At 38.2% G+C, this 24,571-nt stretch overlaps 1 protein-coding gene across 1 annotated transcript; it reads right to left on the bottom strand.

The window, feature by feature from the left end:
• Positions 1 to 1,857: 1,857 nt before the first annotated feature.
• On the bottom strand, positions 1,858 to 24,155 carry GTF3C5 (general transcription factor IIIC subunit 5). Its single transcript, XM_003757439.4, has 11 exons — positions 23,985 to 24,155; positions 22,562 to 22,781; positions 21,257 to 21,455; positions 7,915 to 8,110; positions 6,965 to 7,069; positions 6,564 to 6,678; positions 6,119 to 6,199; positions 5,126 to 5,223; positions 4,229 to 4,311; positions 3,453 to 3,595; positions 1,858 to 2,771 (listed from the first exon to the last, which is right to left on the bottom strand). The coding sequence occupies exons 1-11, from the start codon at positions 24,105 to 24,107 to the stop codon at positions 2,575 to 2,577; spliced, it is 1,560 nt and encodes a 519-aa protein (XP_003757487.1). The 5' UTR covers positions 24,108 to 24,155; the 3' UTR covers positions 1,858 to 2,574.
• Between the last annotated feature and the right edge of the window lie 416 nt (positions 24,156 to 24,571).

Genomic DNA, 24,571 nt, shown 5'->3' with positions numbered 1-24,571 from the left:
GTAGGTTTGGGAGGAGTTTGAATTTACAGATCTTCTTTCTTAATGAATAGGACATAACAGAGCCAAGTTAGGAACTTAGAGAATTCATAAAGTAACAAATTAGTCTGACAGCATTTAAAGAATTGCAGAATGCTGAACCTATATCAGATTGATTGCTGTCCTGGGGAGGATGGAAATAAGAGAGGGAGAGAAAAAAAAATTGGAACACAAAATCTTACAAAAAAATCAACAATGTCCAATGTTGGACAATGAGATGATTCAGGCCGGTTCCAGTGGTATTGTGATGAGCCATCTGCACCCAGAGAGACAAGACTGTGGGTACAAAGTGTGGATCACAACATAGTATATTGGCTCTTTTTGTTGTTGTTTGCTTGCATTTTGTTTTTTCTCATTTTTTTTCCTTTTTGATCTGATTTTTCTTGTGCAACATAATTGTGGAAATATATATAGAAGAATGGCACATGTTTAACATATATTGGGTTACTTGGCTGTCTAGAGAGGAAGAAAAAAATTTGGAACACCCTTTTGCAAGAGTGAATATTGAGGGGCAGCTAGATGGTGCAGTGGATAAAGTACCAGTCCTGAAGTCAGGACGACTTCAAATCTGGCCTCAGACACTTATTTCTTAGTTGTGTGGCCCTGGGCAAGTCATTTAACTTCAATTGCCTCCACCAAAAAAATAAATAAATAAAAAGCTTTAATAATAATAATAATGATAATATGAAAATGAATATTGGAAACTATCTTTATGCAGATTTGGAAAATACTATTGAGGGGAAAAAAAAGAATTGTAGGGAGTGTGGTGTGGTGGATAGATGCCTGGAGTGGAATCTGGAGACCAGGATGTTAGTTCTATTGCCACTAATAGCAATGTATGATCTTGGACAAACTATCCCCTCTGCCTGCCTTGATCTATTTAAAATGAGGGAGTTAGATCAAATGGTCTCCAAAGTCTCCACGGTTCAATAACATTCAATCTTCAAGTTGGTGCATAAAGTAGGATATGGTAAAAATAGGGAGAAAGAAAACCAAGCATTTGCAGGTGTGAATGAGAAAATTCCTTTGACCTACAACGTGGAGGCAAATATAATAAGCTGCTATGTCCAAAAAATTCACCAACCATGGCACACATGATGATAAGCCTTTCCAAGTTTAGCTAGGAAAGCCTTTCTAACTTGGTAGATGCTACCAGAGCTTGTGCTCTGGTGCAAACCAAATGTCATCTCCAGAACACAATAAAGCATTAGAAGATGACTACAGTGGAAAGATATCATCAATTACCAAAAAAAAAAAAAAAAATGCCATGTTAGACTAAAAAAAACGTAGAAAATATCAAATCAAACAAAGAAAAATGAGTTAAGTAGGGAACAAACATTCATTTCCTCAGATATCTCCAGGAGGGATATAACAAAGTCAAAACAAAATGACTTTAAGCAGAAGTAAGAAATTTTTCAGTCAGGCAAGAAGTTGAAGGGCCCCTACAAGGCAAGACAATGGACTCTGGGAACAGATAGTTCACACCTGGAGGTAGGAGAAGAATGCAATAATAATCCTATTCTTCTGGGAAAGAACCTAGACTAGAAGTTAGAGGAGATTTGGAAAACTGCATCCAGCAGTTGTTTATAATTCGTTCATCTTCCTTGTTATTCTCCTGGTAATTCTGTTGCTGTTTTGTTTACTCTTATTCTCTTGTTTCTTACTAATATTTCTTTTAAGTCTTCAATTCATAAAAGATGCCTGGTTTCCCAGACAGAGGAGTAGCCATGGGCCTTAGGGACTTCTAAATTCCTTCCCAAGTCTCTCCTTTGATTAAAAAAAACAAAAACAAAAACAAACTATTCCACATGAATCATCCAGTCCTTTGGAAAAATCATTTATTAAAGAAAACTTCCATTAAGAAAGTATGCTCTAAGCAGAGCTAATCCCTGTAGGAATTACACAAAACTGTCCATATTCAAACCCAACAGCAATCAAAAGGTCCTCGACTGAGAACACCTCAGAGCTATGTAGCCCAAATTACTTGGTCCCGTCCACCCAGGGTAACCAGCTCAGGGGCTGTGTCTCTGCTGAACTCTCTTTTCATGCTCCTTTAGTCCATAATTCACAAATCTGACCTGACCTTTTATTGTTCCTTGGAATTCCAAAGGCTGAACTGCCTCTACTTCATAATATTTAACAGCCACAGGGGTGTCTGAAATAGTGGACACATATGATACACAACAAACATATGACACCTGAATAATGGCATCAAAGAAGGTCTAATGGCAGGTAAAACTGAAGGTAGAAGGGTGAAGGGGATTCCTTAGGATCCAGGAATGAAAGCAGGTAATTTGGGGTATTATTCAGTACATGAGACAGCCCAGAGCAGACAAGCCAGGATAACCCTAGGAGACCTTGGCTGGAACACAAAATCTTACAAAAATGAATGTCAGAAACTACACCCATTGAGAGTCCCTTCAAATACCATCTGGTACTCTTAGTTGGAAATGGGGGGCTGTTAGCTTCCTTCCCAAGGCAAAAGTACAGCAATACCCAGACTAAGTTAGGGGGTCTATGGGCTGGGTTCTCCTCCCATTACACATAGTCCAAAATCTCAGTCTCCATTTCATTTTCACTCCCATCAGAGGGTTTGAAGTCTTCTTCCTCTTCTTCTTCTTCTTCCTCATCTTCTTCTTCTTCTTCCTCCTCTTCATCATCCTCCTCATCCTCCCCAGATTCATATGTTAACTGTTCTTTTCCACCTTCAGTTTTGGCAGCACTTGAGAACAGAGCTGAGTCCAAAAAAGAAAGAGAGGAATGTGTTGCCTTAGTTACTCAAATCCACTGACCCGAAAGAATGAATATATTTCAGAGATTTCACTGACCAACAGAATAAGTCATTTATGGCAGGAAGCACTATTGGGTCTCCCAAATCCTGGCTTCCTTCACTACTCTCAATATGTGCACAGCACTGGGGCAGGCCTCTTTCCCTTCCCCTTCCACTATGGCTGTCTCACTACACTGTCTGGCAGAAGTGGAAGGGGTGCTAGTGCTATGGGGAGATAGTGACGAGCCTTGACCCCATCTGCTACTTTTGTCTATCAATAAGAAAGGGGAAGCTGTCTGGGACAAGAAGAACAGGGATGATGAAATCAGCTAAATGCTTGTCCCACTCTTATCTCAAGGGGAAAATTAAACCCAATTCTCAGGAGCCACACAGAGCTGGTCCTGGGGCTCAACTACCACACGATGCCATCAGTTAAGAAAAGTCCTGGTGCTACCTAAATCTGGTTCCATAAGAAGTCACCTCAAAAACCAACATTATTCTATAATTCTAAAATTCTAAAATATTATTTAGATTATTTAGTCCAAAGTTACAGATGGGGAAACTGAACTCCAGAAAGATGAAAAGATTTAACCACAAAGCTAAGCTGTTGGGCTCAACATACTCTGAGACCCCAGGAGCTTCTCACCAGGCCTTTTGGAGCGAATGATCTGTCGGATCATCAAGGACATGGTGTCCCTCAGGTCATCGCTGGTCTTCTGCAGACACCACCCATCCCGCTCTGTACATTCAGTCTCCATGCCATCATTGCGATGAATGATCTTCTGTAACCTACAAGTAGCCAAGGTGGGTTAACAGGCAAATAAGGGTCCAAAGAAAGCCCCAAGAAGGCCAGTCAGTGCAGTTTCTGTGGGCTACTGTTAAGATGCGAAAGGGAAAAAAGCATTCCATCACCTGGGACTGATTCTGTTTTCCTGAGTGATTTTGTTGTGAGGAACAAAGTGTTCTCTCTCCCTCTCTCCCTCTGTGAAGTTAATTGAATCCACAAAAAGTTTTAGACTTCACCAGCGTCCCTCCTGTCTCCCTAGGACACTCTAAATAGAGCTGATAATCAAAAAAGGGAAATGGCCACATTTGAGTTTAGAAACTCCCATACCAACACAGCATGTATCGGAGAAGCACTGTGAACAAGTAGATGAACAGGAGCAAATGTATTTATAGTCTGATTCCTGCTGCTTTAACAAAAACTAACTGGCTTAAAGAGAAATATCTTACACAGTGATTTGGTTGTCTGAGAATAGGTTTTAGGAGTTGAGCATAACCAAACATGCCAAAGATCTAATTTCCTAGCACAGATGAAAAAGGGCTTAAAAAATTAGAATGGTGTCAGAGAAGAAATTCCCAATAAAATTCAGAAGCCCATTTCTCAGTCCTTTCCCCACAAGACCCAGGGCCTCATCATACCCTTCCACATTTAAATCACATAGCTGATAGAACATTTGCCGATACGGCGGCAGGGCCCCCTCCCGGAAAACGTAGACAGAGTCCTGAGGAAACCAAAAAACAAAAAGAGTTAGTGGAAGCTACTCTTCTCAGTGTTTTCACCATCAGAGAGAGATATCATGCAGCTTAATATCAGCCACCAAGAAATATTTTTCTAGCTACTATATACTCATATAGCATTCAAGGTGGAAAAAGAGAAAAATGGGCTTGTGAGGAGATGGAAATTAAGTGCCTTTTCTATCTCTCTCTCATTTCTGAAATTCTGTAATATTTACTGTCTATATCATATAGCACTTGATGACAGTATCTTAATAATATTCTCTATTTGATTCATGCGGTTATACCTTATCTTCCCAAGCAGATTAAAGACTCCCCATACAAGACTAAGGACATAAATACTTGTTCTTCCATTGAATTTCCCACAATGCCTTCTGCCTACTATTGCACATAATGGATATTCAGTATGTGGACTGAAAACTTACACCCTACATTTTTTTTGCTGAGGCAATTGGGGTTAAGTGACTTGCCTGGGGTCACACAGTGTCTGAGACCAGATTTGCACTCAGCTCTTTCTGACTTCAGGGCTGGTGCTCTATCCATTGCAACAACTACAACACAATGAAGTTATCTATCCTTCAACCTGGTGTTCACAGACAAGGTTTGAAAGGGACAAAGAGCATTTATTTGTAGAAGGTCGCTGTCACTGCCCACAGTTGCATTCCAGAATCCAGAGAGGACTCAGGCCCTATGTAAAACAGATTCTAAAAGGAGATAATTCATGGCTGCCTTATTTGACAGAGATTTTAAAAGTTAGCTCCCCTTCTCAGAACTGCTCTGGATAAAGCAGACAGCACTCACCTTGAGCTTGTACTTGTTAGAAGCTGATTTCTTGATACCCCCCGTCCCCGATGTACCTAGTCCATGCTTCAGATCATGCATGGTGACCAATTGGCTGGCTGGGAGAAGATAAGAAGCTTTGGAATTCAACACTCTCAAATAAATTCTATTTCACTTAATCTCTGGATGCCCACATTTCTGCTGATTATCTCTTATAAACAGCATTGAATTCCCTGTGGACTTCATTGTGGAGATGCATACGTACTAGAAATAAGATTTAGAATCAAAACAGCTTAGTTTAAATATAGACTCCACTACTTATTACCTGAATAACCTTGGGCAGGCCATTCTATGTTCCTGAGTTTCAGTTTTCCCATTTGCCAAATGAGGAAATGGACTGCCTACTACTTAAGAACCATTTAGATCTGAAACTATGGTGGTGAAAAGAACTTCTAGGGGGTGACCGATCCTCTTGTCTTACACAAGGGGGTGGGAGGTGCCCTACCCTCTACTGTTCCTCCTTGCCTGGGCTGCTAGACTATCCATAGAGTTTGAGTAATATTGATGTTAACAACTATATTCATTGTGAAATGTAAAGACATATGTGTTCTGCCTCCACTCCCTACAATCCCTTAGCCCTGTTAATCTATGGTACTCTGGGCCTTACTATCCACATCATCACTGAACCTGAGGACTTCCAGTCTTCTGGATGTGCTTTGTAGGTAAATATTCCTTTCAGGGCTGTCTCTCAGTTGTATTGTAGGAGCACCTTGAGATGAGGGATTGTCTAGCCTTTTCTATTTGTAACTCCATTGCTTAGAACACGGTAAATACTTTATAAATGCTTCCCCCACCTCCTCCTTCCCCCCTTAGCATTCATTCATTCCATGTTCTAGTACTATTCTAGGATGATTTCAATTTGAATCCCATTTGTCTGACCATATGGCCCATTTTGGGGTAGCTAGCTTGAAGGCAAAGAACTCAGATGTTTGCTAGAAAGCCACAATTACTTACGTGTCTTTTTTACTGTGATGGGTAGGCTGTAGTTGTACGTGCTGCGTTTTGCTTTGACAGGCATATCATTGGGGGCATAGCCTGGAAACAAAGAGAGAATAGCAACAGAGGTTGGGCACAAAGAAACAAAGCTGGCTTCGAAGAGGAAAAGATAAAGATCAGAGAGAATCACAAGACAGTAAGAAATGCTGGCTTAGGCCTGAAGGGGACTGAAAGCCCAAGCTACCAAGAGAACTTTATTTAAACAAACATATGAAAATATCCTTAGCCTATCTGTAATAGAGTTAGAAATTACTTGCTTAATGAAAAGAGGATAGGATTTACAATAAACTAGACACTGAAAAGACTAAAAGAAAGCAAACAAGCCATGAACAGTTTTGTCTGTGGCTTTTACTGCTGTGGTGGTGGGGTTTTTTTTTTTTTTTTGGTTGTTGTTGTTTTTTACCATATTTCATTCCACAGCGAATTCGGAAATCCAGGACTTGATAAATCTTGGCTTCTGGGTTTTTTCTGGGGTCATATCCATACCGAATCCACAAACTCCTCCAGGGACCAGTTATCTGCAAAAGGTACAATTCCAAGGCATGGGTTAAAGTTTCAGGATCCTGAAAAGGAGTGTGGAAGGTGGTGGAAAGCAGAAGTGGGAAAGAGAGTGAACACAGTTCACAATCAAGGCTAATGAAGACTCTTCGCATTCTAGAATTATGATCGCAAGACCACTGCTATGATTCTAAAACTGTTTATGTATGTGATTTCTAAATTCCTCTTCCACTTTAAATCGTATGACAAGAGCAATATAAAAAGCCTAGGTGAAGCAAGACAGATGACCAATGTCAGCATACTCACCATGTAATAGGCCACATAGGGAAGCAAGACCTTGAGTTTATCTGGGTGGACACTGATGTTGGCCTTGACAGCATTACGGGACCAGATGGGACGAATGTCAAAGAGCTAGAAAAAAGGGAAGAGTAGAGAAAAAATTACCCACAGGTCCCAAAACAGATACACTCTAGAACATCATGGGATCTGTGGCTGATGACTGCTATCAGGAAAAAAAGGAGGCCACGGGAAGGGCTAAATATACTTACAGACACATGGCTTAGACCTCCTACACCATTTCCATTCTAAACTCTTGGAAAGATGACTTCTAGGAATCACTAAAGTTAACGATACTTTATTTTGGTCTTGAAAACAAGTAGAAACTGTTAATTTGAAAAATATGTAACCCCAGTTTAAGTTTCCCCTTAAACAAAGAGAATAAGACCATCATTCAGTGACTTTATCGATCGATTCACTATTCACTGCGCACCAAGCAATGTCAAACAAGGTGAAAAGGAAGTTTACAATTTAGATTGTAAAAGAGACTATTGACATTTCCAAAGGCACATACAAATTAATAAAATAGTGCAAACTTTGTCTGTTAGGGATAAGGGAATGTGGAGTAATGGAATCACCTGAGAACTAATTAAATTCTTGAGTGCACAATTACAAGGTTCATTTGGACCATTCAAGCACTTTTCCCCACCCCACTGCCATTCCACGTGTCTACAGCAGTAGAAGCTGTTTGGTGGAGGTGTGAAGAGTTCTTCTGTGATTACAAGACATAATACTTATTCATATTACTTTTAAAACTGAGACTTGGAAGTGAAAAATTCACATCTGCTAATGAAGTGATTAAAAAAACAAAAAAGAATAAACATGCCCAACTCCAAACAGCTGAGCAAACAAGAGGTGGCTAATTCTAAGCCTGGGCTTCTTGATGAAGTGTCACAAGTGTGAAGTGCTCCAGGTACTACCTTTCTCAGCTCTTCCTCCATCTTCCTGTCTATGGGATTAGTGCAAAGCCTCTTCCAAGTCTGTACAGCAGCTTCCAGTGGTTTCATGGGCACTTCATCATCTTCAAAGTTCACAAAGATGGCATTGTGGGGCCGCCGAGCTCTGCTTAAGCCAATGAGGTTCTCACCAGAGACAGGTGGATTATTGTAGCCTTCCCTGTGGGAGAACACACCAAGCCTAAGAGCACAGAAAGCCTAATCCTTTAAATTTTCAAGGAATCATGCTCTCTTACAGTGGATTCCCTTCTACATTTTTATAGATGGCTTCATGAGTTGGTATGGTTAAAAAAAAAAAAAAAATCAAACACTTAGTGGCCAATCTTCTATTTTTTTCAATGTTTTAAAGATACTTTTTCTTTTTTTCCATATCACTTTCACTTTCCAGTGACATTTCCCACCCACTTCCACCTGCCATAGAACCCTTCGTTAGAACAAGAACAATACTGTCAAGACAAATCACCACATCTCAAACTTGGCTAACCTTTAATTGATGAGTCTCACCAAACAAGTCAAGACTAATTCTTGGACTAGAGACCTAGAAGTTGTCACAGAGCTCTGCATGAAGTCTTTTTGCACTGAGGAACTGACTGAGGATGCGCCTCCTCTCTGGTATAATGCTTCTGAGTCTCAGTCTACTTGTTTGTAAAATGAAAATATGTGCATTACCTCCTTTACAGGGGTATCATAAGAAAAGAACTCTGTAAATTTATACCATATAAATCTGAGTTATTATATGGACATGTATAATGAAACCAGGCTGGGAACTTATAAGCTTAATAGCTGCTTCTTCCTTCCATTTCCTTTGTGATCAATTTTCAAAAAGCCAAAAATTCATAGAGCTGTCACCCTCCATCCTGCCTTCCCAACCTTGCATCCACTGCAACATGCTCCCTTTTACTGGTTTCTCTACCTAAAGTCTCTTCTCCCCCATCTATCCACCACAAAGCTGATAAAGTGATTTTCCTCAAATTTGACTGTCAGCCCTCTGACCACCTTAAAAAGCTCCAATGGTTACCTTTAGGATCAAATAGGAACCCATGTGTTCAGCCTGGCCGTAACCTTCATTTCCAGTCTCATTAATTCCTTTCCTGTCCAAAGCTGCCATCTTGCTGGTTGCTCTTTCTCCCATGTCATTCCATCTCTGAACTCCGCACCTTCTACACAAAGTGCTCCCTCCGGGGGGGGGAGCCTCTCCAATGAGTGCTGGAGCATGGTAGAACAAGTACTATAGAACACTTTTCTCTCCCAACCTTCCTGCCCACGTCTCTCCTCTTCCTCCTTCCTACCCCTGCAGAAAGGGATCCAGAATGCTCATTCCCTTCGACCCTCAGACCCACTCTTACCTTCATGATGATGGCGGGCTGGGCCAATCCAGACTGCCTGCCTCGCAAAGCAAGCATGGCTGCTCACCTTGACTTCTTTTCCACTAGAATACCATTTCCTTCAAAACTTAGCTCAAGCACTTTCCCCTTTTCAGGACTAAGCCTGGTCACAGTGTCTTTCTCCTTACTAGAGCTAACTCAGTTTAGTTTGCTACACCATTCTATGGATTTCTGCTTGTCAACCAATGACATACTCCCATCTCATAGGGTATTATTCCCTTACTCTTAGTTAATTTTGAGTTCCACTGGGGAATTTGTCCTTTCCTTTGTTAATTGTTTAAAAAATCCTTTCCTTGGTAACTCTATTGCTCTCCCAAATCTATTTCATATTTACCACTCTTGGTGCCTCCTTTACTTCTTCATTTTGTCTATAACTCCTCGTAAATAAATGTTCCTTTTGGCAAATAAACAAATAAATAGGCTGGAATAGGCTTGGATCATTGAATTGCTGAGAAGGAATCAAGTCTATCATAGTTGATAATTACACAATCTTGTTGGTGTAGAATGCTTTCCTGGTTCTGCTTGCTTCAAGAAGCACTTTATACATGTAACCTTTGATGATTTTCCACCCAAATTCTAATCCTAGCTTTGTCATCAACTAATTAGGGACTTTGAGGCAAGTCATTTACCCAGTTCTCCTGGCTTCAAATGCCTTCCTCTATAAATGAAGGCAATGAACTAAATGATCTTTAATGCCTCTTCCAATTGGAAAAAAAATCCTGTAACTCAAAAGATTAAAAAAAAAAAAAAACAGTCTATAGGTTCTTGAAAACAATTTGCAAAGCTGAAAGACTCTATCTGGATTTAATTTAAGAAATCATATATCTTGGATACCTTGATTAATGTGTGCAGAAAAAAAGCAGTGAACTTCCAAAAGTCATTCTTTCCACTCCTCAACTTTTTGAAGGGTGGCAATCAAACCATCCATGACAGATATGAAGTACCAAAATTCCCCAGCTGGAAATGACCCCCTTTTCCCTTAGATCTCATAGAGCATAGCATTTTTTAAAAAAACTTATTTACTTTGTATACTTATTTTGGTGTTTGAATTATATGAATTGTATACGTGCCAGATAATACTTTTAAACTATAACCTTCTGAGGCGTTTACTGATTTATGGTGTGTCCTCAGTACTTAAAATAGTAACTATTTGTTGAGTTGGCAATTTTTTTTATTATTAGTTCCCAATAGAGATGCATCCTTGGTCAGTCATTCATTCTAATACTTTAACAATTTTTTTTTTTAACCACCAAGAGGAATGAAATAAAAGTTTCTACTTTGAAACATTATTTTGGGAGAAATAGTCAATTCTCCCTATTACTAACAGAAACCTGGACTATCAAGTACATGAAGGGCTTCCCAGTGAAACAGTTCCATTTTTCAGTGTACAGAAAGTCACTGTATTTCTGGATATATTTAAAGTTGTGAGGGAAACCTTGGGAAGTCAACAAAATCAATATAATGGGGCATGATTTCAGTTAAAAATAAGAAAACTGAAAACAGATAAAGGCAAGACACCTTTGAACACTGGTTCTCAAATCACTCCAGATGCTTTTTTTCCCAACTTTTTCAGCTGCCATCTCTATAGTAAGAAATTCAATCTCTAAAAAAGAGTCAAGCGAGGAAGTCCCTGGAAGTAGAAAAATATGTGAGCTTTTCTGGCAATGTGAAGGACAACTTAGAGAAATAATCAATTGCCTTCCTGGGGAAAAAAGGCAGGTGCTCTCTTCCCTTCTATTTCCCCCCAAAATCTGTCCTTTTCCTTCATCAAAAAGCAAATAGACAAACTATAAATAAATGGCCCTGTTAGCAAAATAGAAACCTTGGAGCTGTCCTTTATCTTCTTGCCCACCTAACACCATTGTTTATAATGGATTGCAGAGGGGAAAAGCCAACAATGGAAGGATTCTTGATTACCAGTAGATTCAGATCACTTTAGTACAATCAGAAGGGAGAATCCCAAATATGTATCCTTTTACACACTTGCACTTAGTCCCCAGTGAAGCCAATAAATGATTACCCAACAGCCAAAAGAATCGGAGTTCCAGAGTTAGGAGCAGCTTAACAGGGGTGTATAAACAGAGGTGACTCTCCATTTATCCACAGTAAAATTAAGTCAATTCACTCTGGACCTCGGAATTCATTAATCTGCCTCTCTGTACTGATATATGGAGGAGTGAGTCATTTAGTCAGCAATTTAAGAAGCACTCAAATAGCAATATCAAGTAATATTAAACTGATTAAACTGAGGAAAGCAGTAAAGAGTGAGAATATACTCTTGAGAGTTGCAGCTAAATAAGTTTTCATATTATCAATAGCTGGAGAGAAATGATTGATAGTAAGCACTGCCCCCTAGCTTCAGAGGCCAGTAATGCTCATTCAGGGTTTGACACCCTGGAGCACTGTGTCTTTCTTTGGATACAATAGTCACTACAGACTCACTATTAATTCTGAGTAATTTCAAGTAGTATAGACCCTCTCTGGATTTGATTTAATCTAAGAAATCCTGCATCTTGGACAGGCAAACAGTACAGGTTAACATACTCAAGATAATAATAGCCACAGCCTCTTGCCAGATCCCTTTTGTGACCAAAGGCATGTAGCTTAAGATCTCTGGTTGCAGTTCAGTGATAAGATCAAGGGAAAAAAACAAGACTGGCCAGGTCACAAACTCACATTTTTGCTATCATCGAAAAGGATTCTCGCCACTGAACAAAGCAACCACAGACTTGAATAACAAATTTTAAGCATTCACTCAATCAATTAATATTTACTTATTTATTAAAGTATCTCTGTGGGTACTGGCTAAGAAACAGAGTAGTTGATCAGTGGAACAGGTTAGCCTCACAAAATACAATAGTCCATTACTACAGTAATCTAGAATTTGATAACCCCAAAGACTCCAGCTTCTGGGCTAAGAATTTACTATTTAACAAAAACTTCTGGGAAAATTAGAAATTGGTATAGCAGAAACTAGGCACTGACCAATATCTAACATCCTATACCAAAATAAGGTCAAAATGGGTTTCACAATTTAGACATCAAGCAGTGATACTATAAGCAAATTAGGAGAACAAGGGATAGTTTATTTCTTAGATCTGTGGAAAAGAAAGGAATTTATGGCCAAAGAAGAGCTGGAGAACATTATGAAATGCAAAATGGATAATTTTGATTATATTAAATTTAAAAGTTTTTGCACAAACAAAACCAAAGCAACCAAGATTAGAAGGAAAAGAGAAAACTGGGAAGAAAATTTTTACATCCAAGGGTTCTGATAAAGGCCTCATTTCTAAAATATATAGAGAACTGACTCAAATTTATGAGAATACAAGCCATTCTCTGACTGACAGATAGTCAGAGGATATGAAAAATTTCCAGACAAAGAAATTAAAACCATTTCTAGTCATATGAAAAGGTGCTCTAAATTACTATTGATTAGAGAAATGCAAATCTAAGACAACTCTGAGGTACCACTGCACATTTCTCAGACTGACTAAGATGACAGGAAAAAATAATGATGAATGGTGGAGGGGATGTGGGAAAACTAGGACACTAATACATTGTTGGGGGAATTATAAACTGATCTAATCATTCTGGAGAGCAATTGGGAACTATACCCAAAGGGCAATCAAACTGTGCACACCATCAAGATTATACGATGATAAACTGATGGTGGGTGGCTCTTTTCAAGAATGAGTGATTCAGGACAATTCTAATGGACCGGGGATGAAGAGAGCCATCTGCATCCAGAGGACTGTGGGGCCTGAATATGGATCACAACATAGTTTTTTCACTTTTTTTTACTGTTTGTTTGCTTTTTTTTCTTTCTTTCTTTTTTTTTTTTGATCTGATTTTTCTTGTGCAGCATGATAAATGTGGAAATATGTAAAGAAGAACTGCACATGTTCAGCATATATTGGATTGTTTGCTGTCTAGGAGAGGGGATAGGGGAAGGGGAGGGAGAAAAATTTGGGACACACTTTTGTAGGATTTTCTGTTGAAAACTATCTTTGCATATTTTTTTAAAATAAAAAGCTATTAAAAAAAAAAAAAGTACCTCTCTGTGCCTGCCAAGCATTGTAATAAGCATTGGGTAACAAAGAAAGACAAAAAACAGTCCCTGCCCTCAAGGAGTTGACAAGTAAAATATGTACAAACAAATTGTATTTGGGACAAACAGGAAATAATTAACAGATGGAAGGCATAAGAATTAAGAGGACAGGTTTCCTGCAGAAGGTGAGATTTCACTTGGGACTTGAAGCCAGGACTCAGACATGAGAAGGGAGAGTCTCAGGCATGAATTTTCAAACCAGAGAAAATATTAGAGATGGGAATGTCTCATTTGTGAAATTGTGGGTGTAAACAAGTTACACGCATTATAACTATAGCAAAGTGGGTATAATAATAACTATAGCATGAGTGGGTATAATGTGTAAGGAAACTAGATCTAGGTTATGAAGGGCCCTGAATGCCAAACAGAATTTTGTATTTGATCCTGGAAATGATAGGGAGCCACTAGTTTACTGAGCAAGGAGATAATGCTGAGAGACCATGAATGAGGAGTCAGGAATGATGTCTAGGTTGCTAGGCTGGGGGACTGGGAGGATGGTGACACCATCAACAGTGACAGGGGAATTTGGAAGGAGGAGGGAAGATTAGGGAGAAAGACAAAAAGCTCAGTTTGGACATGTTGAGTTTAAGATGTCTACTGGATATCTTAAGTTGGAGAAATCTGAAAGATGATTAGAGAAAGTCTGTTTCTGAAAGTCAGTTTCAGGTAGTATATGCAAATCTGAGAAACATCAGCATAGAAATGGTAACTAAATCCATGGGAACCAATGAGATCATCAAGTGATATAATATCAAAGGAAAAAGAAAAAGAGGGTCCAAGAAAGAATTCTGGTGACACCCACAGTGAGTGAGTTTAACTTGGATGGGGATCCAGCAAAAGAAAGTGGAGAAAGTTGAGGGAGAACCAGAAGAGAGTGGTGCCCCAGGAACTTAGAGCGAAGAAATGATCAAGAATAGAGTGACTGACAGAATCAAAGGTTGGAGAGGGTAAGGGTGAGGACTGCAAAAAGGCAGGAAATCATTGGTAACTTTACTGTTGTCGTTGGGTTTTCGGCAACTGGGATTAAGTGACTTGCCCAGAATCATCTAGCTAGTACATAACCTTCCCAAGTTTTGCACAAAGGGCAGAAGTAGAATGATAGTGAGATGGAAGGATCAAATGAAGGTTTTTTCCAGGATGGGGATACATGGGCATATTTATAGGTAGTAAAGAAAGAAAAGAGTAGATAGGGAGAGACCAAAAATAAATGAGAGAGTGAAAACGACAAGGGAGCAATCTATTAAAGGAGACAGGTTGGAACAGGGCTGCTTGATCAGGTAGAGAGATTTACCTTGACAAGGAGCAAGGTCACTTCATCATATGAGATAGGTGAAGGAGATAGTAGAAGGTATCTTGAGTGATACGAGAGGATGAGACAAGAAGAGGACTTATGGTGAATGGTTTCATTTATTTATGTAAAATATGAAGCAAGGTTCTCAGCTGTGAGAGCAAGGGGAAGAGCTACGATAGAGGTCTGAAGAAGAATGAAAAAATTTGAAAGACCCATTATGAAAAATGGTATAGTGAGTGGATAAGACAAGTATAAAAGAACTGCCTAGCAACGAGAGCCTTTGGGATTGTATAAAATAAATTTGCAGAGGGCCCACACAGGACAGTTGTGTAAGATTTTCTCTACTTTCCTTCAGCAACATATATGTAGAAACAAACATGTCAAGATAATAGGAGTGATTCAAGGCTGAAGCTTGAACTAGTAATAAAAGGAGGCCAGGAACTCAAGAGAAGAAGACAATGAAATGAACTGGTTTAAAAAAAAAATTAAAGAGGTAAACAATTATAACTGTGATGATCAAGAACACACCATAACCATAGCCATGATACAACTGCTTCATTTGATCTTCACATCAGCCCTATGAAGTAGGATAATAATATTATTATCTCTATTTTATAGCCAAGGAAGATGAAGGTCAAAGAGGGTAGTGATTTACCCAAAGTCACAGAACTTATACCAGTATATTCCCTAATTCCAAGGCCAACACTATTTTTTATGAAATTTGCTGGATTATACCTTCTCCCAGATCTTTGGCCATTGTTTCTCCTCCTGTTGTGTGGTGAGCTCTTCCCAGAACTGTCATTCTGAAGAGCCTAGAAGAAGCCATCCTTCACTCTCCAGACTTTGCCACAGTGCCCACAGATGGGCACCCTCCTTACCCCTCCCCTTTGGCTCCCTGTTACATGCTGTCTTCCCCATTAGAAAGTAAGCTCCTTGCAGAATCTACTATGCTTCAGGTGAAGTCAAAAAAGCAGATCAAGCAAAAGCAAAAATTGATCTAATTAAAAGAGATAAGGGCCCTATATCTTGCTAAAGGGTAGCATAGATAATGAAGCAATATCAATACTAAACATATATGCACCAAGTGGTATAGCATCTAAATTCTTTTTTTTTATTTAATTTTTAATTTTTTTTAATTTTGAAAAAAATTTCTTTACAACATTATCCCTTGCACTCACTTCTGTTCTGACTTTTTCCCTCCCTCCCTCCCTTCCTCCCTCCACCCCCTCCCCCAGATGGCAAGTAGTCCTATACATGTTAAATATAGCATCTAAATTCCTAAAGGAGAAGTTAAGAGAGCTGTGAGAAGAAACAGACTGCAAAACTATAATAGTGGGAGAGCTCAACCTTGTACTCTCAGAACTGGACAAATCAAACCACAAAATAAATAAGAAAGAAGTTACAGAGGTAAATAGAATACTAGAAAAGTTAGGGATGATAGATCTTTGGAGAAAACTGAATGGAAACAGAAAGGAGGACAGTTTCTTCTTGGCAGTTCATGGAACCTATACAAAAACTGACCATATATTAGGACATAAAGATCTCAAATTCAAATGCAGAAAGGCAGAAATAGTAAATGCATCCGTTTCAGATTATGATGCAATAAAAATTACATTCAATAAAAAGCCAGGGGAAAATAGAACAAAAAGTAATTGGCAATTAAATAATATCATCCTAGAGAATGACTGGGTGAAACAGCAAATCATAGACACAATTAATAATTTCACCCAAGAGAATGACAATAATAAAAAATCGTACCAAAATGTGTGGGATGCAGCCAAGGCGGTAATAAGGGGAAATTTCATATTTCTAGAGACTTACTTGCATAAAATAGAGAAAGAGAAAATCAATGAATTAGTCTTGCAACTAAAAAAGCTAGAAAAAGAGCAAATTAAAAACCCCTAATCAAACAGTAAACTTGAAATTCTAAAAATAAAAGGAGAGATCAATAAGATCTAAAGTTAAAAAAAACTATTGAATTAATTAATACAATTAAGAGTTGGTTTTATGAAAAAAAAATAAATTCTTGGTAAATTTGATTAGAAAAAGGAACGAGGAAAATCAAATTGTTAGTCTTAAAAATGAAAAGGGAGAAATTTCCACTAATGAAGAGGAAATTAGAGCAATAATTAGGAGTTACTTTGCCCAACTTTATGCCAATAAATTTGATAATTTAAATGAAATAGATAAATATCTTCAAAAATATAGGTTGCCAAGATTAACAGAGGAAGAAGTAAATTAGCTAAATAGTCCCATTTTAGAAAAAGAAATAGAACAAGTTATTAATCAACTCCCTAAAAAAAATCCTTAGGACCAGATGGATTTACATGTGAATTCTACCAAAAACTAAAAAACAATTAACCCCAATGCTATATAAAATATTTGAAAAAAAAAAAAAGGGATTAAAGGAGTCCTACCAAATTCCTTTTATGACACAGACATAGTACTGATACCTAAACCAGGTGGGTTGAGAACAGAGAAAAAAAATTATAGACCAATCTCCCTAATGAACATCGATGCAAAAATCTTAAATATTAGCAAAAATATTACAGAAAATCATCTCCAGGATAATACATCATGACCAAGTAGGATTTATACCAGGAATGCAGGGCTGGTTCAATATTAGGGAAACTATTAGTATAATTGACTATATCAATAACCAAATTAACAAAAACCATATGATTACCTCAACAGACACAGAAAAAGTATTTGATAAAATCCAATACCCATTCCTATTAAAAACACTAGAAAGTATAATTATAAATGGACTTTTCCTTAAAATAGTCAATAGTATCTATTTAAAACTATCAGTAAGCATCATATATAATGGTGATAAGCTAGAACCATTCCCAATAAAATCAGGGGTGAAACAAAGTTGCCCACTATCACCATTACTATTCAATATTGTATTAGAAATGCTAGCTTTGGCAATAAGAGATGAAAAAGAAATTAAAGGAATTAAAGTAGGTAATGTGTAATGTTCTCTTCTCTCAATTATAATGTTCTCTGGGAGCAGGTTTCTCGGGGGGCTTCTAGAGGCAGCCTTAGTTTCAGTTCAGAGTAATAATTACTCAAATGCAGCCAGTGATTAAAGTCCAACCCTTTATTGTCTCTTCCAAAATAGCCTGATTAGCTTTCTTGGAGGCCTATCTCTTTCTTGGTTCCAAGAGTTCCTGTTGCTAGTCCTCTGCCTCTTCCAGCTTCAGCCTCTAGCTCTCTCTGAATCCAAAGCTTCCAGCCAGCACAAAGGTAATATATGGAATGAATCTGCCTCTGCCTTTGAGAGTGGGTTTGTGGGTTAGTGGGCTTGTCCTTTCTTACTTGTGAATCTCCTGGACTCCTCTCTGACTTGTGAATCTTGTAGAATTCATTGAGTACTAAATACATTAGTGAACTAGATAACTGTTAAGTACCATGCTAAATTAAATAACTGACTTAACACCTTGTAAGAATTCTAACAGTAATGAGGAAACAAAATTATCACTCTTTGCAGATGATATGATGGTATACTTAGAGAACCCCAGGGATTCTACTAAAAAGCTACTAGAAATAATCCACAACTTTAGCAAAATTGCAGGATACAAAATAAATCCACATAAATCATTAGCATTTTTATACATCACTAACAAAATCCAAAAGGAAGAAGTACAAAGAGAAATTCCATTTAAAATAACTGTCAATAGTATAAAATATTTGGGAATCTATCTGCCAAGGAAAAGTCAGGAACTACAAAACACTTTCCACACAAATAAAGTCAGATATAAGCAATTGGAAAAATGTTAAGTGCTCCTGAATAGGTCCAGGAAATATGATAATACTACTTAAATTAATCTATTTATTTAGTGCTATACCAATCATACTCCCAAGAAACTATTTTAATGACCTAGAAAAAAAAACAACAAAATTCATCTGGAAGAACAAAAGATCAAGAATTTTAAGGGAACGAATGAAAAAAAAAATCAAATGAAGGTGGCCTAGCTGTACCAGATATAAAACTATATTATAAAGTAGCAGTCATCAAAACCATTTGGTACTGGTTTAGAAACAGACTAGTTGATCAGTGGAATAGTTTAGGTTCACAGGACAAAATAGTCAATAACTATAGCAATCTAGTGTTTGACAAATACAAAGATCACAACTTTTGGGAAAAGAATTCATTATTTGAAAAAAACTGCTGGGAAAACTGGAAATTAATATGGCAGAAATTAGGCATGGACCCACACTTAACACCATACACCGAGATAAATCAAAATGGGTCCATGATTTAGGCATAAAGAACGAGATCATAAATAAATTAGAGGAACATAGGATAGTTTACCTCTCAGAATTGTGGAGGAGGAAGGAATTTGTGACCAAAAAAGAACTAGAGATCATTACTGATCACAAAATAGAAAATTTTGATTATATCAAATTAAAAAGCCTTTGTACAAACAAATCTAAGGCAAACAGAATTAGAAGGGAAGCAACAAACTGGGAAAACATTTACAGTTAAAGTTTCTGATAAAGGCCTCATTTCCAAAATACATAGAGAATTGACTCTAATTTATAAGAAATCAAGCCATTCTCCAATTGATAAATGGTCAAAGGATATGAACAGACAATTTTCAGATGATGAAATTGAAACTATTTCTAATCTTATGAAAAGATGCTCCAAATCACTATTGATCTGAGAAATACAAATTAAGACAACTCTGAGATACCACTACATACCTCTCAGATGGCTAGGATGACAGGAAAAGATAATGACGAATGTTGGAGGGGATATGGGAAAACTGGGACACTGATACATTGTTGGTGGAATTGTGAACGGATCCAGCCATTCTGGAGAGCAATTTGGAACTATACTCAAAAAGTTATCAAACTGTGCATACCCTTTGATCCAGCAGTGTTACTACTGGGCTTATATCTCAAAGAGATTTTAAAGAAGGGAAAGGGACCTGTATGTGCAAAAATATTTGTGGCAGTCCTTTTTGTAGTGGCTAGAAACTGGAAATTGAATGGATGCCCATCAATTGGAAAATGGTTGATATATGAATGTTATGGAATATTATTGTTCTATAAGAAAAGACCAGCAGGATGAATACATAAAGGCTTGGAGAGACTTACATGAACTGATGCTAAGTTAAATGAGCAGAACCAGGAGATCATTATACACTTCAACAATACTACTACATGGGGATCAATTCTGATGGACATGGCTCTCTTCAACAATGAGAGGATCCAAATCAGTTCTAACTGATCTGTATTGAACAGAACTGGCTACACCCAAAGAAAGAACACTGGGAAATGAGTGTGGAAATGGAAATAACATTTCCATTCTTTCTGTTGTTTGCTTGCATTTTTGTTTTTTCTTCTCAGGTTATTTTTACCTTCTTTCTAAATCTGATCTTTCTTGTGCAACAAGATAACCGTATAAATATGTATACATATATTGTATTTAACATATACTTTAATATATTTAACATGTATGGGACTACCTGCCATCTAGGGGAGAGGGTGGAGGGAAGGAGGGGAAAAGTTAAAACAGAAATTTTTGCAAGGGTCAATGTTGAAAAATTACCCATGCATATGTTTTGTATATAAAAAATTATAATAAAAAAAAGAAAAGAAAAAGTGAGTGGAGGATTCAAAATGGCTACAAGTGAGCTTAACCTATCACAAAAATAAACAAATTAATAAATTTAAAATAATAATAATTAAAAAAGAATGTAAGCTCCTTAAGGGCTGACACCTTTCTTGCTTATATATGTATCCTTAGCTAAAATTTTAGCACAGTACCCAGAACAAAGTAAATGATAAATACTTGTTGACTTGATTTTGCAAATGAAATCATTAGGAACATATATGCGTATATATAAAGGAATTGTGTATTTCTACTGCAATCACTAGTCTTAGAGGTAGTGTGGACAGAGAAATGATACACACTCTCTATTTTCCACAATCGTTAATGTAGGAAAGACCCATTAATAATAACTAACATTTATGTAGTGCTTTAAAATTTGCAAAGTACTTTACATACTACCTGATTAAGTATATTTTCCCTATTTCACAGAAGATTTAGAGTTCTTTGTCCTTGGTCCCCTAGTCAATATTAAGAGGCAGAATTCATAGTCAGTTCTTCTGATTCCTAGGCCAGCATTCTTTTTTGTTTCTGTTTGGTTTTGTGGGGGTTTTTTGCTAGGCAATCGGGGTTAAGTGACTTGTCTAGAGTGACACAACTAGAAAGTCTTAATGTCTGAAGCTGGATTTGAATCCAGGTACTCTGAACTCCAAGGCCAATACTCTAAAAGCCATCTAGTTGTTCCTCCAGGCCAGCATTCATTGCACTACCCTACACTTGTTCTCACTAAATTATGAATTCTTCCTATTCATAGAGGACTATGTCAAATGGGTAGTCTATCAATCTGAAATTCTGTAATCCTAGTGGACACATGTCCAGAGTACCATTTGTTTGACCACTGAGCTCTCTGAAAGATTCCTAGAAGTTGAATGAAGGCTGGTAGTGGGAAAGATACTCACCGATGCTGTGTTTCTGGCCGGTAAAAATAGTCCACTGGGGTGTCTAGGCGAGAGAAAATTGGTGGAGGAATATAGAGAGGTAATTCCTGATTGAAGAATTCTTCCTTCTCTGGTTTGAGCATAAGAACTTTGTCATACATAGATGTGTTTTTGCAGTCTACTTCAGTGTGCACTGCCAGATACTGAAAATCTGACATTCCTGGAGAAGTAAACAAATTACAATTATGACCATCAAGAAATACACCATAATTGTAGCCATAATACAAGTTTTATGATTGTCACCTAAGAACACCTGACTCCTAGGCACCAAACATCTTACATCCTTTAAAAATTATTTAGGAGAAAGAACTAGTCATTTATTCTGCTGAAGAGATATCAGAACTAAATTTATATGATACAAAATAAACTTGAACTTAAATTCTCTTTAACTTGCTTGGGTTAACATCAACATTCTTTCTTGTTTATATGATATTACAACATAACAAAACCTGACAGAAAAGACAGCATCATGATACAAAGAAATGGAACTATCAAGAGACTTGAACCCTAGCTTCAGCCATGTCTACTAATTAGCTATTAGTTATATTAGGCAAGTCATGGTCTCTTTCGAGATGTCAGCTTCCAGATCTGGAAAATGAGACGACTGAATTTGACAACTTCTAAGATCTCTTCCAGTTCTAGAGTCTGATTTTAGCCCAATTCACTTAGTATTTTAGTCAGGGTCATTTATATTCAGCAAGGAACACATTATTTTTTTATTCCTATGAACAGGATTCATAGTCCTATTCCCAGAAAGAGGACAGCCCTTTATATTTTTTTTACTGCATTTGACTAGCCTTAGCCTTAAAAGTAGTTCTTGGAGAATCTCTATCTCTCACTGTAATTTGTATATTTTTTTCTTTTTCTATATATCTCCTCTTTAAAAAAAAAAAAAACCATAAAGCTTTTTATTTTTATTTTCAAAACATATGCATGGATAATTTGACAACACTGACCCTTGCACAGCCTTGTGTTTCAGATTTTCTCCTCCTTGCCCCCACCCCCTCCCCTAGATGGCTCTCAGTTCCCACAATCCTCTTTCTGGGTGTAAATGGCTCTCTTTAACACAACATCATTGGAACTGGCATCAGTCATCACATTGTGGGAAAGAGTCAAGTTCATCAGAATTGATTGTTGTATAATATTGATGTTGTTGTATACAATGTGTATCTCCTCTTTTTTCTTTGTCAGTCTTATATTCCCCGCTATCTATCTTAGGCTTAACAGTGACAGCATCCATGGACACCAATTCCACTGGACCTCTACCTTGAAATTTGTAAACAGTTGTAATGATGCCCAAAATTTCCATGTCAAACTTGACTTCTGCAACAGTCACTTCTCCACCCTCTGCTCTCCTCCGTCTTGTCTTCTTCTTTATCTTAAGCAACAAACTGCTGGTAGGGAAACGATTGGCACACACTGGATGACAGTATGGATCCTTGGGGCGGAAGTACAGCTCCAACCTTTTAGCTGAGTCTGCATAGATCTGCAATAAAGGTCCAATAGCATTAGCTAGAGAAAAGCATCAAATATCTCTAAAACATCATCCTCAAAGCCTTTTTATATACAACTAAAGAAGACTTTGGGTAGGGTTGGAAGATACAAAAAGATAGCTAAAAAAAAAATTAAAAGATGAAAGGACCTTAGGATATAAATATTAGACCAGAGAAGAACTTTAAATACCATTTAGAACAATATAATCATTTTATAGAAGAGGAAACCTAGGCAAAAAGAACTGGGAATTGGAACTTCTAGATTTTATGATGAAATTCAATTTCACAAGGTTTTTATATCTTTTTTTTTTCCCTGAGGCAATTGGGTTTAAGTGACTCGCCCAGGGTCACACAGATAGGAAGTGTTAAATGTCTGAGACTATATTTGAACTCAGATCCTCTTGACTTCAGGGCTGGTGCACTACTTAGCTGCCCTGCCCCAAGTTTTTATACCTTAATTTCTCTTTGGTGGGAAAAAGGGGATGACAAAGTGGATGAAAAAGATTTCAAAAGAAATATAACATGCATATCTTACATGTATGTACAAATATGGACACGTATACATATACTTAATATAAGGAACCTATAAGATATGGTTCTACAGATCCCATTGTTCCTACCATATCATAAATAAATTACAAGCAGATCTTATGAAACCTGACGGATTTGAAGTCCTTTACCATCGAAACCTCAAAAATAACTGAGTTAGAAGGAGAGAAAATGTAATGGCTAATGGCTCGGGGGAACCAGATCCTAAAAACAAGCATAGGGAAGCAACACTGCGCGGAAGGACCGCAGACACAGGACCAGATTAGTGGAGGTTAGCGCTAACCAGACACGGGACTCACTTCTTAAATTAAAAAAAAGGAAGTTGGGAGGAGGAGGGAGAAATAGATTCGATGCTTTCTGAGATCCTTCGCGCTTCTACGTCTACGATCCTATAACTGATTTGATCACGAGCTAGAAGGGAACACGGCTAGTCCGCTTTAACAGGAGACGGGGCAGGAGCCCTAACAAGTCCCGCCACGGGATTCCCCCATCCTCCCCACCCGGGGGAGCAGCCCCGCTTCCGGGCCGTTGCTAGGAAACCGCTCTCCTCCTCCGGTCCCCCCCCCCCCCCCCCCGCGCGCCCTAGCGTGACCCCCCCTCCGATCTCTGGAGATTAACCCGCGCCCCCTGGTCCCGCTGATCCTGACCCGGGAAACTCCTTCTTCTCCGCCCAGGGTCTGCAGCATCTTGGACACATCCTGGACCACGCCCGGGTATTCCACACACACCAGGCGCCGTTCCTGCTGCAGCTCCACTGACACAGCCGCCATTACTCCCTACTTCCCGTCGTGCTGTGCGACGGACTCTTGTGTCCCCAACTCAAATCGTTCCCCTAAGTTACCTCGTTACGGGTTCCGGGAAAAAGGGTTCCGACGCCTCAAGCCTCCTCCAAGAGGCGGGGCCTTGCGCGGGCCCAGGGAAAGAAAGTGCAAGGGACGAGTACCCCCTGGTGGCTAAGCCTGGAAACGTCAAAATAAGCTTTTTTTTTTTTTTTTTTTAAGAGTTTGGGTTTTTTTTAATTAACACTAACATTTTTTGTTTGTTTTTGTACAGACTTGTGATTTCATGAGCAGAAGGAGCTTCCAATGAGGAAATCCCCCCTGCCAGTGCATATGGCTTCCTCTCTTCAATTTATGATCTTAGAAAATTGACTAGGACATGAATAGATTGTAACTTTCTGGGATCACACAGGCATTTATTAAACTTATACTTTGTATCAAGTACTGTGTAAAGC

Source organism: Sarcophilus harrisii, chromosome 2 (assembly GCF_902635505.1).
Source record: "Sarcophilus harrisii chromosome 2, mSarHar1.11, whole genome shotgun sequence".
NCBI lineage: Eukaryota > Metazoa > Chordata > Mammalia > Dasyuromorphia > Dasyuridae > Sarcophilus > Sarcophilus harrisii.
This window is presented reverse-complemented; position numbering and strand designations above follow the sequence as displayed.